This window comes from Lithobates pipiens, unplaced genomic scaffold, assembly GCF_037356315.1.
Source record: "Lithobates pipiens isolate NorthernLeopardFrog02 unplaced genomic scaffold, aLitPip1_a1.2 Scaffold_13, whole genome shotgun sequence".
Lineage (NCBI taxonomy): Eukaryota > Metazoa > Chordata > Amphibia > Anura > Ranidae > Lithobates > Lithobates pipiens.
In genome coordinates, this window is record NW_027507718.1 from 221,239,714 (window position 1) to 221,252,556 (window position 12,843).

The 12,843-nt window shown below is 41.4% G+C and overlaps 1 protein-coding gene across 2 annotated transcripts in view; it reads right to left on the reverse strand.

Annotated features, from left to right (window-relative positions):
• Window positions 1–12,843, reverse strand: part of TNKS (tankyrase) — a 315,565-nt gene that overhangs the window by 163,888 nt on the left and 138,834 nt on the right. For both annotated transcript variants that reach the window (XM_077476246.1, XM_077476244.1), the window contains exons 4-5: window positions 7,059–7,095; window positions 4,937–5,012 (exon numbers count right to left, since the gene is read on the reverse strand). In XM_077476246.1, the coding sequence (XP_077332372.1) occupies window positions 4,937–5,012; window positions 7,059–7,095 (113 nt within the window). The remainder of the gene's footprint in view (window positions 1–4,936; window positions 5,013–7,058; window positions 7,096–12,843) is intronic.

Here is a 12,843-nt window from a genome sequence, read left to right on the forward strand (position 1 = left end):
TGTGCACCTCCTTAGGCACAGCGTCATATGATGTAATCTCCAGAATGAGAGAGCCACCTTGCGTCCGTCATTTTTCCTATATGGAGGGTGGGAGGTGGTTAAGCTGAGAAAATGCACCATTTTAACCACTTGCCGACCGCTGTCAGCATATATACGTCGGCAGAATGGCACGGCTGGACAAAGTAACGTACCCGTACGTTACTTTGAATTTCTCGCCATGCACGCGCCTGCCGCGAGCTCCGTGACCCTGCCGCGGACTCGATTGCCACGGGGATACCAGCGATCGTGTCACAGAGCTGAAGAACGGAGAGATGCCGATGTAAACATCATCTCCCCGTTCTGCCTAGTGACAGGACACAGATCGCCTGCTCCCTGTCCTCGGGAGCAGCGATCATTGTGGTGTCACACACAGCCCATCCCCCAGACAGTTAGAAACACTCCCCCAGGACACACTTGATCCATTCCTGCCCCCTAGTGGTTAACCCCTTCACTGCCAGTGACATTTTTACAGTAATCAATGCAATTTTATAGCATTGATCGCTGTGTATTAATGCCAATGGTCCCAAAAATGTGTCAAGATTGTCCGATGTGTCCGTAATAATGTCGCAGTCACGATAAAAATCTAGTAAAAAAAAAAATTATTAATAAAAATGCCATAAAACTATCCCCTATTTTGTAGACACTCTAACTTTTGCGCAAACCAATCAATCGCTTATTGTGATTTTTTTTTTTACCAAAAATATGTAGAAGAAAAACGCATCGGCCTAAACTAAATTTATGTATTTTTGGGGGATATTTATTATAGCAAAAAGTAAAAAATAATGTGTTTCTTTTCAAAAATGTCGCTCTTTTTTGTTTATAGTGAAAAAAATAAAAACCACAGAGGTGATCAAATACCACCGAAAGAAAGCTCTATTTGTGGGAAAAAAAGGACGTCAATTCTGTTTGGGAGCCACTTCGCACGACCACGCAATTGTCAGTTAAATCGACACAGTGCCAAATCGCAAAAAGTGCTCTGGCCAGGAAGGGGGTAAATCCTTCCGAGGCTGAATTGGTTAAGAAAACAATAAGGTCATTTTGAAATTGGTGGCAGGAACATGTCTCAAAAGAGTTGGGAAAGGGCAACAAAAAGCTGGTAAATTAAGTGGTACTAACAAGGAGGAGCAAGAAGAAGATTTTGCAACTAATTAAGTTAACTGTCAAGGCAAGGTCAGTAACATGATTGGATATAAAAAGAGCATCCTAGAGTGTCAGTGTCTTAGAGGTAAAGATGGTGAGAGGTTCAACTAATCTGTGAAAAGCAGAGTCTAAAAAAACATAAAATTGAGAGAAAGAAAAAAGGGGGGGGGGGGGGGCGCTTCTAATGCCGCATACAGACTACCGGTTTTCTCGTCAGAATAAACTCCGAAGGTTTTTCCGAAGGAGTTCCACTTAAACTGTTGCGCGTACACGCGATCACACCAAAGTCCGATCGTTAAGAACGTGGTGACGTACAACAAGTACAACGGGACTAGAAAAAGGAAGTTCAATAGCCGGTAGCCAATAGCCTCTGTCTCGTACTTGCTTCAGGGCATGCGTGGTTTTTGGTCCGTTGGAACAGCATACAAACGTTTTTTTAGCATGCCGAAAAAAAAACGCTACTAAATCGACAGTAAAGCACCACTAAAACTAGAGGCGCTTTACCTCTAACGCATCCCCCACTCCAGTGTGAAAATAGCCTTATATATAATCTTCTTCTCCAGGCTGCCTGTCACAGGCAGTATGTGTGCTCCTATTTGGTCTGTGTCTCCAGCTTAGGATTAGTCTCTGTCAGACTTGTGTAGTTGCTGGCTCCTGCACTGCAATGAGTAGCTCTTTACACACACTGTATATATGAGATTGTGAATGCAGGTCAGATAAGAAGCTAAAATAGACACGAAATTCAGGTACAAAATTGGATTTCAATCAGGTGTTATCAAACTAAACTACACTAAAACACTTTATTCTATGCATTTCTAAGCAGTTACCCAGCTCCCCCATCAGTAAAAGTGTTACAAGGGAGCAGTGGCAACAAAAAGTTGCAAAAACTTTAAAAAAATATTGTCATCTACACTACACATCATTATCAAAAGATTTAGAGAATCTGGAGAAACGTGTGTGCAAGGGACGGGTATAAACGCAACATTGGATGCCCGTAATCTTCGGGCCCTCAGACGGCATTAATAACAGGCAAGATTCTGTGATGGACATCACTGCATGAGCTTAGCAATACTTCCAAAAATCACTGTCTGGAAAACAGTTCGCCATGCCATCCAAAAATGCAAGTTAAGCTCTATCATGCGGAGAAAAAACATATCTGAACAGGATCCAGAAATGCCACCGTCTTCTCTGGGCCAAAGCTCATTTAACCCTTTGCCGCCCCCACCCATAGTATTTGTACTGTGAGCAGGCAGCAGCTGCACGCCGGGTGACCTTACTTCTGGGTTTGGGGCATGCATGCGTGTGCATCAAATTTTTATTAATCTGGGTTTTTTCTAAATTGTCTTTTTTCATTTATAATCGCAAAAAATAAACCCAGTGGTGATCAAATAACACAATAAGAAAGCTATATTTGTTGAACAAAAAAAATCATAAAACTTTCATTTGGGTACAGTGTTGCATAATTGTGCAATTGCCAGTTAAAGTAGCACAGTGCTGATTGTCAAAAAATGCCTTGGTCAAGTGATTATGGCCTATTGCAATGTGGAAACATTTTCTGTGGTCAGAAAAATCTAAACTTGCCATTCCTATTGGCAACCATGGGCACCATGTCTACCAAAAGAGGAGAGGGACCTTCCATGTTGTTATCAGTGCTCAGTTTAAAAGCCTGCATCTGTGATGGTAGGGGTGTGGAATGGGCAGCTTGCACATCTGGAAAAGCACCACGAATGCTGAAAGATATATTCAGGTTTTAGAGCAACATATACTCCCATCCAGACAATGTAAATTTCAGGGAAGGCCGTGCATACGTATTACAGCAGGGCAAGGCTAAACCGCATACTACAATTATGAGAACAGCATGGCTTCGTAGTAGAAGAGTTGGGGTGCTGAACTGGCCTGCCTGCAGTCCAGACCTTTCACCAACTGAAAATAGTTGGCGATTCTTGAAAAAAAGAAAATACAAAAAAGAAGACCCAGGACTGTTGAGCAGTTAGAGTCTTATGTTATGCAAGAATTCAACATTCCTCTCCTAAAGCTTTAGCAATGGGTCTCCTCAGTTCCTAGATGTTTACAGAATGTTGTTTAAAGGGAGGATGCTACAACGTGAGTAAACTTGACCGCGTCTTAACTTTTTTTTGCTGCCACCAGTTTCAAAAACTGTCATCAGTTTAAACGTTTGATATGTTTCCTATTGTGCATAAAATGTGGGTTTAGGAGATGCAAATCATTGCATCTGTTTTTATGTAGAATTGGGTTTGTATTTAAAGTGGTGTTCCACCCAAAAAAACAAAATGTCATTAATGTACTTGAAAAAAACATTTTGAAAAAAAAAAAAAAAAAAAACGTTTTCTTTTTTTTTTTTACTTACCTTTTTTTCCCTGTTGCTATGTGGTCCTTCGAAATCTGCCTCCTCCAGTGCCTGGGCTCCTGACACCACTTCCCTCAGCACAGGAAGGGAGATCGCCTCTTTCCCCTCCCTCACGTGGCAGGTCCCAGATGATTGCGTGGTCAGTCACGGCGTGGCTCGCGCATGCGCAGCGGGTGCCTGGCTGCGAAGCCACAGTTAAAATGCCGACACAACAGTAGCAACACTGGAAGCATTTTTCCCACAGACAATACAATTACTTTCTGTATCATCATAACTCTGGGAAGATTTTCATTAACATGCTTGTTAAAAAATATTTTCTTTTACATTTATTTTTTCTTTTTTTCTTTTTTTACTGTGTAACTACTCCAAGGCTTGGTCAGTGCCCGTTAGACTCCCTTACTCAAATCTACTATTAGTTTTCCAGGGCATGTAAGCTTTGCCTCTTAAAAATGCCTGAACTATGCATGAACTCTACGTTTAACATCCAATCACAGTGCTAAAACTTGGCACTACTTTAGCTTAGTAATCCAGCAATAAGGCTTTCAGCTGCATTCGAAATGTTAGATGGTGTGATGGTTTTCTGTGGCAGTTAAGTAAAAGGATAATATTGCAAAGGTTTAAAAAAAAAAAAAAGTTTGGCACCATTTGAATTAAAAGGTTAGTTAATTTTTACCAAAACTGGCTATGCAGATAAGGGGCGCCTGTACTTAAAAAACAAACTGTACAGTTCTGACTAAAGTTGGCTAATGCCCTTGCTATAGTTGTAGACAATTTACTTACCTCCCGAAGCCTGGCCCAGAGATCAAACCATCCTGTCTTGCCTTGTTGCTAGGATGATGCTGAGGAACTCCCAGACATTACTACTCGTTCCCATCACAGGAGTGAGCTATAAACTCCCACACATGTGATTCTCTGTCCTAGTATCACTGAGCTCAGAGCTACAGAGACAGTGTATAAGTGGGCGAGGGGGTTTGAATCAGCTGGGGATGTCTTAGCAGCGTTCTAGTAGCAAGGCAGGATGGGATGATGCCATCTTTGTGAGTTTCTTGGCCAGGCTTCGGGAAGTATGTAAATGACCTACACCTATAGCAAGGACATTACCCAACTATAACCAAAGCTGCATAGTTTATTTTTACCTACAGGCGCCCCTTACCTGCATAGGCATTGTTTTGGTAAAGGTGAACTCTTTAGACCTGTAGACTAAACTGATTTTTTCGATCTGCCTGGAGGTCCTTTTTGCATCACATGTAAAAGGATAACTACTGCCTACTGCAAATTGTTTCCTTTGCTCCAATGTTACAGCAAATCTTAGTGATGTTATATCACTGGACATCAGCACATAATGAACATAGGTGACAAGATATCTGTATACAATTAATATACACTCACCTTGCGTCCATCACTGGCATGACAATTCACATTTAAAGGGGTAAGCAAAGCCATGAGTTTTTCCTCGTTCCCACTCCTAAAATAACAAATATCATTATATGCCTTTAAATCAACAAATTACTCATTTATAAATACATGACAGGAGTGTTAGGAAGAAAGAAAAAAAAAAAACTCACACCTCAGTAAATGAACTTCCGTTCTTAGAAAATCTACACATATCCCTTATAAATAAATGCAGTGCCATATACTAGTTTATATGCACTTTTCAACATGGTTGCCAAAATAGGATCTTCTCAGTGTATTGGATTCTTAAAATTAAACTTGCAAAAGGCTGGTCCTATAACATAAAATGAAACTAAAGATCTTACAAATGCACCAGAGAGCAAACCTAAAGGTCAATCAAAACTGGATGGACAGTGAGATCATTACTACAGGCTGTGACAGAATGACACTGGTTGAGTGTCATTGCAGTACATTGGCAAAAAGCATACACAAAGAGCAGAGATAGGGGGAAATCAGTGTGTCTTAATTATGGCTCTTGGCCAAACTATTTAGATAAACAGGTTAAAAAAAAAAAAAATACTGAAAAAAGAAAAATATACTAAATATAATCCAAGATTCTATAGTTAAGGTTTAAAACATATTTAATTTGAGAACCAGATTCACTGCATTAATTTGAAAGGAAGCACATTGCAGTCCATTTGCAATCAGAAATAATGCAGTGTCTGATGTAAATAATGTCATAAGAGGTCCAAAGCTATGCCCAATGAGTGGCTAGTAGCAGTTTTGCTTCATGTCTGCACAGATCCGATCTAATTAAATAAAATGTACATATAATCACTGCAAAAATCTAGTAGAAATAAAACACAAATACAAAAAAATCTAGTAAAAATAAAAAACACATATACGTGTGTCTGTCCCATTCAAAATCATATGATAAGCATGCTTATTAGATCTTATCAGATCTAATTAAAACATATAATCACTGCAAAAATCTTGTAAAAATAAAACAAATACAAAAAATAAAGTAAGAATAAAAAACACATATACGTGTCTGTCCAATTCAAAATCATATGATAAGCATGCTTATTAGATCTTATCAGATCTAATAAAATGTACATATAATCACTGCAAAAATCTAGTAAAAATAAAACACAAATACAAAAAATAAAGTAAAAATAAAAAACACATATACGTGTGTCTGTCCCATTCAAAATCATATGATAAGCATGCTTATAAGATCTTATCAGATCTAATTAAATAAAACATATACCACTGCAAAAATCTAGTAAAAATAAAACACAAATACAAAAAAATAAAAACCCATAGATGTGTGTCTGTCCCTTTCAAAATCATATGAGAAGCATGCTTATTAATTTGATCTATGAATGATCATTCAGCATTTCAGTAACATGTGTTATCACTTTGTCCTTAATCAATCATGCTCACCATTTTTAATACAAATTGTTATCATTTCAACATTTTTCCAGTGGCCTGGTGTAATGACGTTGTTTTTTGTGCAAATTTAAACCTGATTCAAAGATTTAAGGGTTTTCTAAAATGCTATTTCCTAATGAAACCCTTCCAAAAGGTAACAAAGGATTCCACAAGTGATAACTAACCGTACTCTACCCATGGAACTCTGGAGATGGAGAAAGCGGATTCCTTAAATTAAAGACTAAGGAGACTGCACTGCAATGTGAAAGAAAAATGTGTGTGTACTATAAAAAGATCTCCACACATTAATATAAGGCTTTCTGAAGGAGAACAGCTTTTATTCTATTAACACGGCAGCAATGGAAGAATGAAATGAACATGACAGAACACACTCTGACATTTGGATATGTGGCCACAATATATTTCACATAACGTTAGGCTAAAGCCACGATATTTGGTATGTCATGTCTATGAAACCTCTGTTCCGTTTTCCACAAGCAGCCGAGGGGTGCCAAGATCCATACTAATGAACTTGGCCAGCTGTGGAGTATGCAAGTGAACAGCAACAAAACAATAACACCGCAATGCTATTGTAAGCTGGTTTTATATCATTACCCCACAACATCCCCCTCCCCCTCCCTTCCATCACTGCCCTGAAAGCATTGGAGATTTAAAGAGCACTCACCTGGCTGCTTCCAGGAGTTCGTCCTTCTTGTATTCTCCTAAATGATTGCAAAATATCATGCTGTTAGCATTGAGCAGAAGGCAGAGTGAGAAAAATACAAGCTATCTAAGAACAAAAATAAAACAGACAGAGAAAGAAGAAGAAGAAAAAAAAAAAAAAAAAAAAACGAAGGAGAGAAAAAAAGGAGGAGAGAAAAGGGGGAGAGCAACAAGCCCACACCCAGGATGGGTGATGGAGCAGTGACGTTAGCCAGATTGTGAAGGCAGCATCATCAGTGCCTTGGAGACGAACAGCAAATTGACGCAGCTCCTTGTCCAATCCTCCCATGAAATGGCTTTCTTTAAACAGCCAATGAATGTTAAATCATGTGTCCGGTTACACATTCTGCTCTAATAACTGATAGGCAGGCAAAGACGATGTCCCTTTTGCTTCCCTCATCGCTCCCTCTCCAGTAATCTTGTGAAAAAACACACTATACGTGCTAAGGGTAAAGCATCATGGACAATAGAAAGTCACAGGGGCAAATCTACAAATGATACAAATTATGATCACATCTAACCTATACAAACAAGCATCTCCCGAGGATGTGACACACAGCGCATTTGGCTACCAGAATTCCTTTGTGCATTGCCCTTTATATTTAGACTGCCTCCAAAAGCAACATCAACATATGACAATTAGTGCACACAAAAGCACACAAAAAAAAGGACATCAAACAGCACACATGAGATCACTGAAAGAGCCAATGAGGCAAATTAAACAAATGATCTATTCACCTCTCTTAATCTATGTATAGGTATACCAAATTAACAGTGGGGGGGGGGGGGGGGTCATGACAAATAATGATAAAAAACAAAACAGGTTGCTTCTCCCCACATTAGTGTAAATGAGAATGTAAGGTGCCCTTGCTGCTATTCTATATATTCTTTACACTCAGGCCTTCTAAACGTGTGCGTGTCATTTTCTTATGAACACCTATAACATTTACTTATATATATTACATTCATTAGGAAAATTATAAGGATTGGACTGGGAAAGAAGGGTTTTCTCAGATGCAGATACGTTTATAACTGCAGTACAAAAATGTAAAAAGGTAAACAGCATACACAATTACAAACGTAGAAAAAAATGCCCTTTGAACCTACTCCACTGCTGAAAACCATAGTAAAACTCTTGTAATCTCTCTAGATCAGCGGTGGTCAATTTGCTAGACATGTAGGGGCTCGGGGTGCAGTCCCTGATCTCACCAGAACCACACATTATATTTACAGTAAAACCTTGGTTTGAGAATAACTTGGTTTGAGAGCATTTTGCAAGACAAGCTAAATTTTTTAATACATTTTGACTTAATATACAAGCGATGTGTTGATATAAAAGTAGCATCATGTCACAACCAAGTATAAAAGAGAAGAGAGGCGCCTCTAAGTGTAGTAATATTGTTACATTTAATGAAGGTACAACATTTAGAAACTCACATGGTTGATGATTAAAATAGTCACATCCAAGTATGCCGGCTGTCCACATAGAGCATCCTCCTCACCACCAGTAACTTTGTCCCTTTCCTGCGGAGCTCCACAAGCGGTTCAGGCCTCACTTTCAGATCGCTTTACTGCAGGGTAGTCTTCAGTTACGATTGCAGACTGGCAGCGGCAAGAGCCGGCAGTGAGGAGGACGCTCTATGTGGACAGCTTTACCCCGGATGCTTGTATACTTAGATGTGCCTCTGTTAATCATCAACCATGTGAGTTGCTAAATGTTGTACCTTCATTAAATGTAACCATTTTGCTACACTTAGAGCAGGGGTCTTCAAACTACGGCCCTCCAGTTGTTCAGGAACTACAATTCCCATCATGCCTAGTCATGTCTATAAATGTCAGAGTTTTACAATGCCTCATGGCATGTGTAGTTCCACAACAGCTGGAGGGCTGTAGTTTGAAGATCCCTGACTTAGAGGCTCCTCTCTTCTCTTTTAGGCCTCATGTAAACTACTGCTGGTTTCCGAGGCAGTTGGCTGCTTTTTTCAGCTGCCCCCGACCTCATCCAATGTTATCTTATGTGTACATACACAGGGTCTTTATAGTCGTTTTTAGGCAGTTGAGTTTAGAGGCCATTTTTTGGAAAGCAAAAAAAATGAGTTCAGACGCTGAGTTTAAAGGCATTTCAAGTGCCAAATGCTTGTAAACGTGGTAACACGCCTTAAGCCGCGTTTTATTTACAGGTGTTTTTCATTGTTGGCTACTTTGAAAAGAAAAAAATAAAATTTTTATCAAACGTTTCTAAACGTAAATGCAGCTAAACGCGGCAAAAAAAAAACTGACATTTTAAACGTGGGTTACTAACTGTCAAATTAAATTGTTCAGGAGAGGCTGGATTTTGCTTCTAATCCCCTTGTGGCGGCTGCCATTTGTGGGTGGACAATTTATGGTTACACAACCTGGTCACGTTACTATAATCTTTTTTATATGTACTATAAACTGAAGGACTTATGAATAAATGGTTGTGGAACGAATCATTTGAGTTTCCATTATTTCTTATGGGGAAATTCGCTTTGATATACAAGTGCTTTGGATTACAAGCATGCTTCCAGAACAAAATATGTTTGCAATTCAAGGTTTTACTATATATGTAATGCTATGATGATACATGCATTTGCCAGAGACTCTGCAGACTATAGAAATGGCTTGAAACAGTGGGCATGCTGTAGGAGGCTAGTTAGAGACTAGACATATGCTGCAGGAAATGGGCAGAGATTGCAGATATGCAACAGGAGACAGTCAAAAGCTGTTGACATTCTCCAGGAGATAATCAGAGACCAGGGAAAAAAGGGCTCTTTCCTACAGGTGTGCAGTCTGGACAATCTGATTCATCCCAAAGGTGTTCTATCAATCTGAGATCAGGACTCTGTGCAGGCCAGTCAAGTTCTTCCAACCCAACGGACTATGACTGGGATGCCATGAAAGTTAATGTGCATGTAAAGCAGGGCTCGACAAACCCCAGGCGCCAGGTCGCCAATGCAACCAGAAATCGCAACCTGGCGCCTAAGCGTTTGATAGCTGAGTCCCACCCACCGGCCGATCCCCGCCCACATAGGCCGGGTCCTGCCCACCCCGACATAAAGCTCAAATCTGACAGAGCCACCTCTCTGTTACTTGTCCGTTTCACACCCCGGCTGGGTCCCGCCCATTCCGACATTAACCACTTCCCACCCGGCCAATGTACATATAAGGCCGGGTGGGAGCTCTCTACTTCTGAGAGGACGTTCAGGAACGTCCTTCAGAAGGAGGGGGATCGCGCGCGCGTGCCCACGCAGCGGCGAGATCCCGATGTGCTCGTGTCACCCGGACACGGCGCATCTCGGATCGGCAGGAGGGCTGTGATTGGCCCTCCTGATCACATGATGGCCGTGTCCATTCACGGCCGTCATGTGATGTAAACAAACAGCCGGTTGCTACGCAATCGGCTCCTCCTCTCCTCACACAGAAGTCGTCGCTGAGGAGAGGAGAGCAGATCGCTGCAGCCGGCTGCTGATCAGTGAGTATGAGCTGTTTTTACAGCTTTTTACTAACTGATCACCAGTCTAGTGTAAACCTACAGTGTAAACACACATGTCACCACAATACACATGTCACCACACATGTCCCCAAATAAAAAAACACATGTCCCCCCCCACATATGTCCCACTAAAATCACATGTTCCAATGATTATCTGCACACATATGTACATGATCATTTGCGTACATATGTCTGTGATCACACAAACCAATTATTATACACTTAACGTTTTACCAAAAACATGTAGCAGAATACATTTTGGCTTAAATTTATGACAAAATGTGATTTTATTGGATTTCTTTTAACCCTTTCCCGCCGAGCGTACGCACATCTGCGTACTCGGCTTCCGGGGGTTATACCGGGATGATGCCCGCACCTGCAGGCATCATCCCGGTACCGATTTTTACAGCAGGCGATTGGCTATCCAGGCATAACAACCGATGCGGCTAAAAGCCGCTCGGCTGTTATGCCGGAGGAGCGGGAGGGGACGCCCCCCCCTCCCGCCGCCTCTCGCCGCTGTTACCGGTGCTCCCGCTCGATCGGGAGCACCGATTAAAGATCCGTCGGCTCTGGCTGCTGGGGAGGAACTGGAACGAAGCCGTAATCGGCTTCGTTCCAGTCTCCTCATCGTAAACACGGAAGCGACGTCATGACGTCACTTCCCGTTTACTCGGCTGCCAATGGCGCCGGTTTTAAAAAAATATCCGGTATTCAGAATCGCCGTTTTCGGCGATCTGAATACACTGAAGTGTAAAGGAGGGATTTGGGGTCTTTTAGACCCCCGATCCCTCCATAAAGAGTACCTGTCACCACCTATTACTGTCACAAGGGATGTTTACATTCCTTGTGACAGCAATAAAAGTGATCAAATTTTTTTTTTTTTTTTTTTAAACAATTTAGTCATTTAAAAATAAATAAAATAAAAAAAAAAATAAAAAAAAAATTTTCAAAGCGCCCGCCGTCCCCGCGAGCTCGCGAAGCAAAGAAAACGCATGCGGAAGTCGCGCCCGCGTACGTAAACGGTGTTCAAGTCACACATGTGAGGTATCGCCGCGATCGTCAGAGCGAGAGCAATAATTCTAGCAGTAGACCTCCTCTGTAACGCTAACCTGGTAACCGTAAAAAATGAGCGTCGCCTATTGAGATTTTTAGGTACCGTACTTTGTCGTCAATCTACAAGTGCGCGCAATTATAAAGTGTGACATGTTTGGTATCTATTTACTCGGCGTAACATTATCTTTCACATTTCGCAAAAAAATTGGGCTAATTTTACTGTTTTGTTTTTTTTTTATTCATGAAAGTGTCCCTTTTCCCAAAAAGTTGCGTTTAAAACACCACTGCGCAAATACCGTGTGACATAAAATATTGCAACAATCGCCGTTTTATTCTCTAGAGCCTCTGCTAAAAAAATATATATAATGTTTGGGGGTTCCAAGTAATTTTCTAGCAAAAAATATGGATTTTAACTTGTAAACACCAAATTCCAAAAATAGGCTTAGTCATGAAAGGGTTAAAATAGAAAAAAGAAAATATAGTTTTTTTTCCAAATTTCCTTATATCGCAAAAAATAAAAAACGGAGTCGTGAATAAATACCACCAAAATAAAGCTCTATTTGTGCGAACAAAATGATAAAAATTTCATTTGGGTACAGTGTAGCATGACCGCGCAATTGTCATTGAAAGTGCGAGAGCGATGAAATCTGAAAATTGGGCTGGGAAGGAAGGGGGGCGAAAGTGCCCTGTATTGTAATGGTTAAGCTAAATTCTGACAGCTCCTCTGTTACATTTCAGTAACAAAGTGCTCCGTGTGAAACCTGCCAGTGCCACCTGCCAGCGCTAACCAGTGCCATCTGCCAGTGCCACCACCAACCAGTGCCACCTGCCACCACCAACCAGTGCCAATCAGTGCCACCACCAACCAGTGCCAATTAAGGCCACCTGCCAGTGACAACCAGTGCCACCTGCCAGTAACAACCAGTGCCACCTGCCAGTAACAACCAGTGCCACCTGCCAGTGCCACCTGCCAGTGCCAACGTCAGTCAGTGCCACCTGCCAGTGCCGAGTGTCACCGTCAATCAGTGCCACCTGCCACCGCCAACCAGTGCCACCTGCCAGTGCCGCCTGCCACCACCTACCAATGCCACCTGTCACCAATCAGTGCCAACTAGTGCCACCGCCAACACCAACCAATGCCACCGCCAATCAGTGCCATCTGCCAGTGACAACTAGTGCC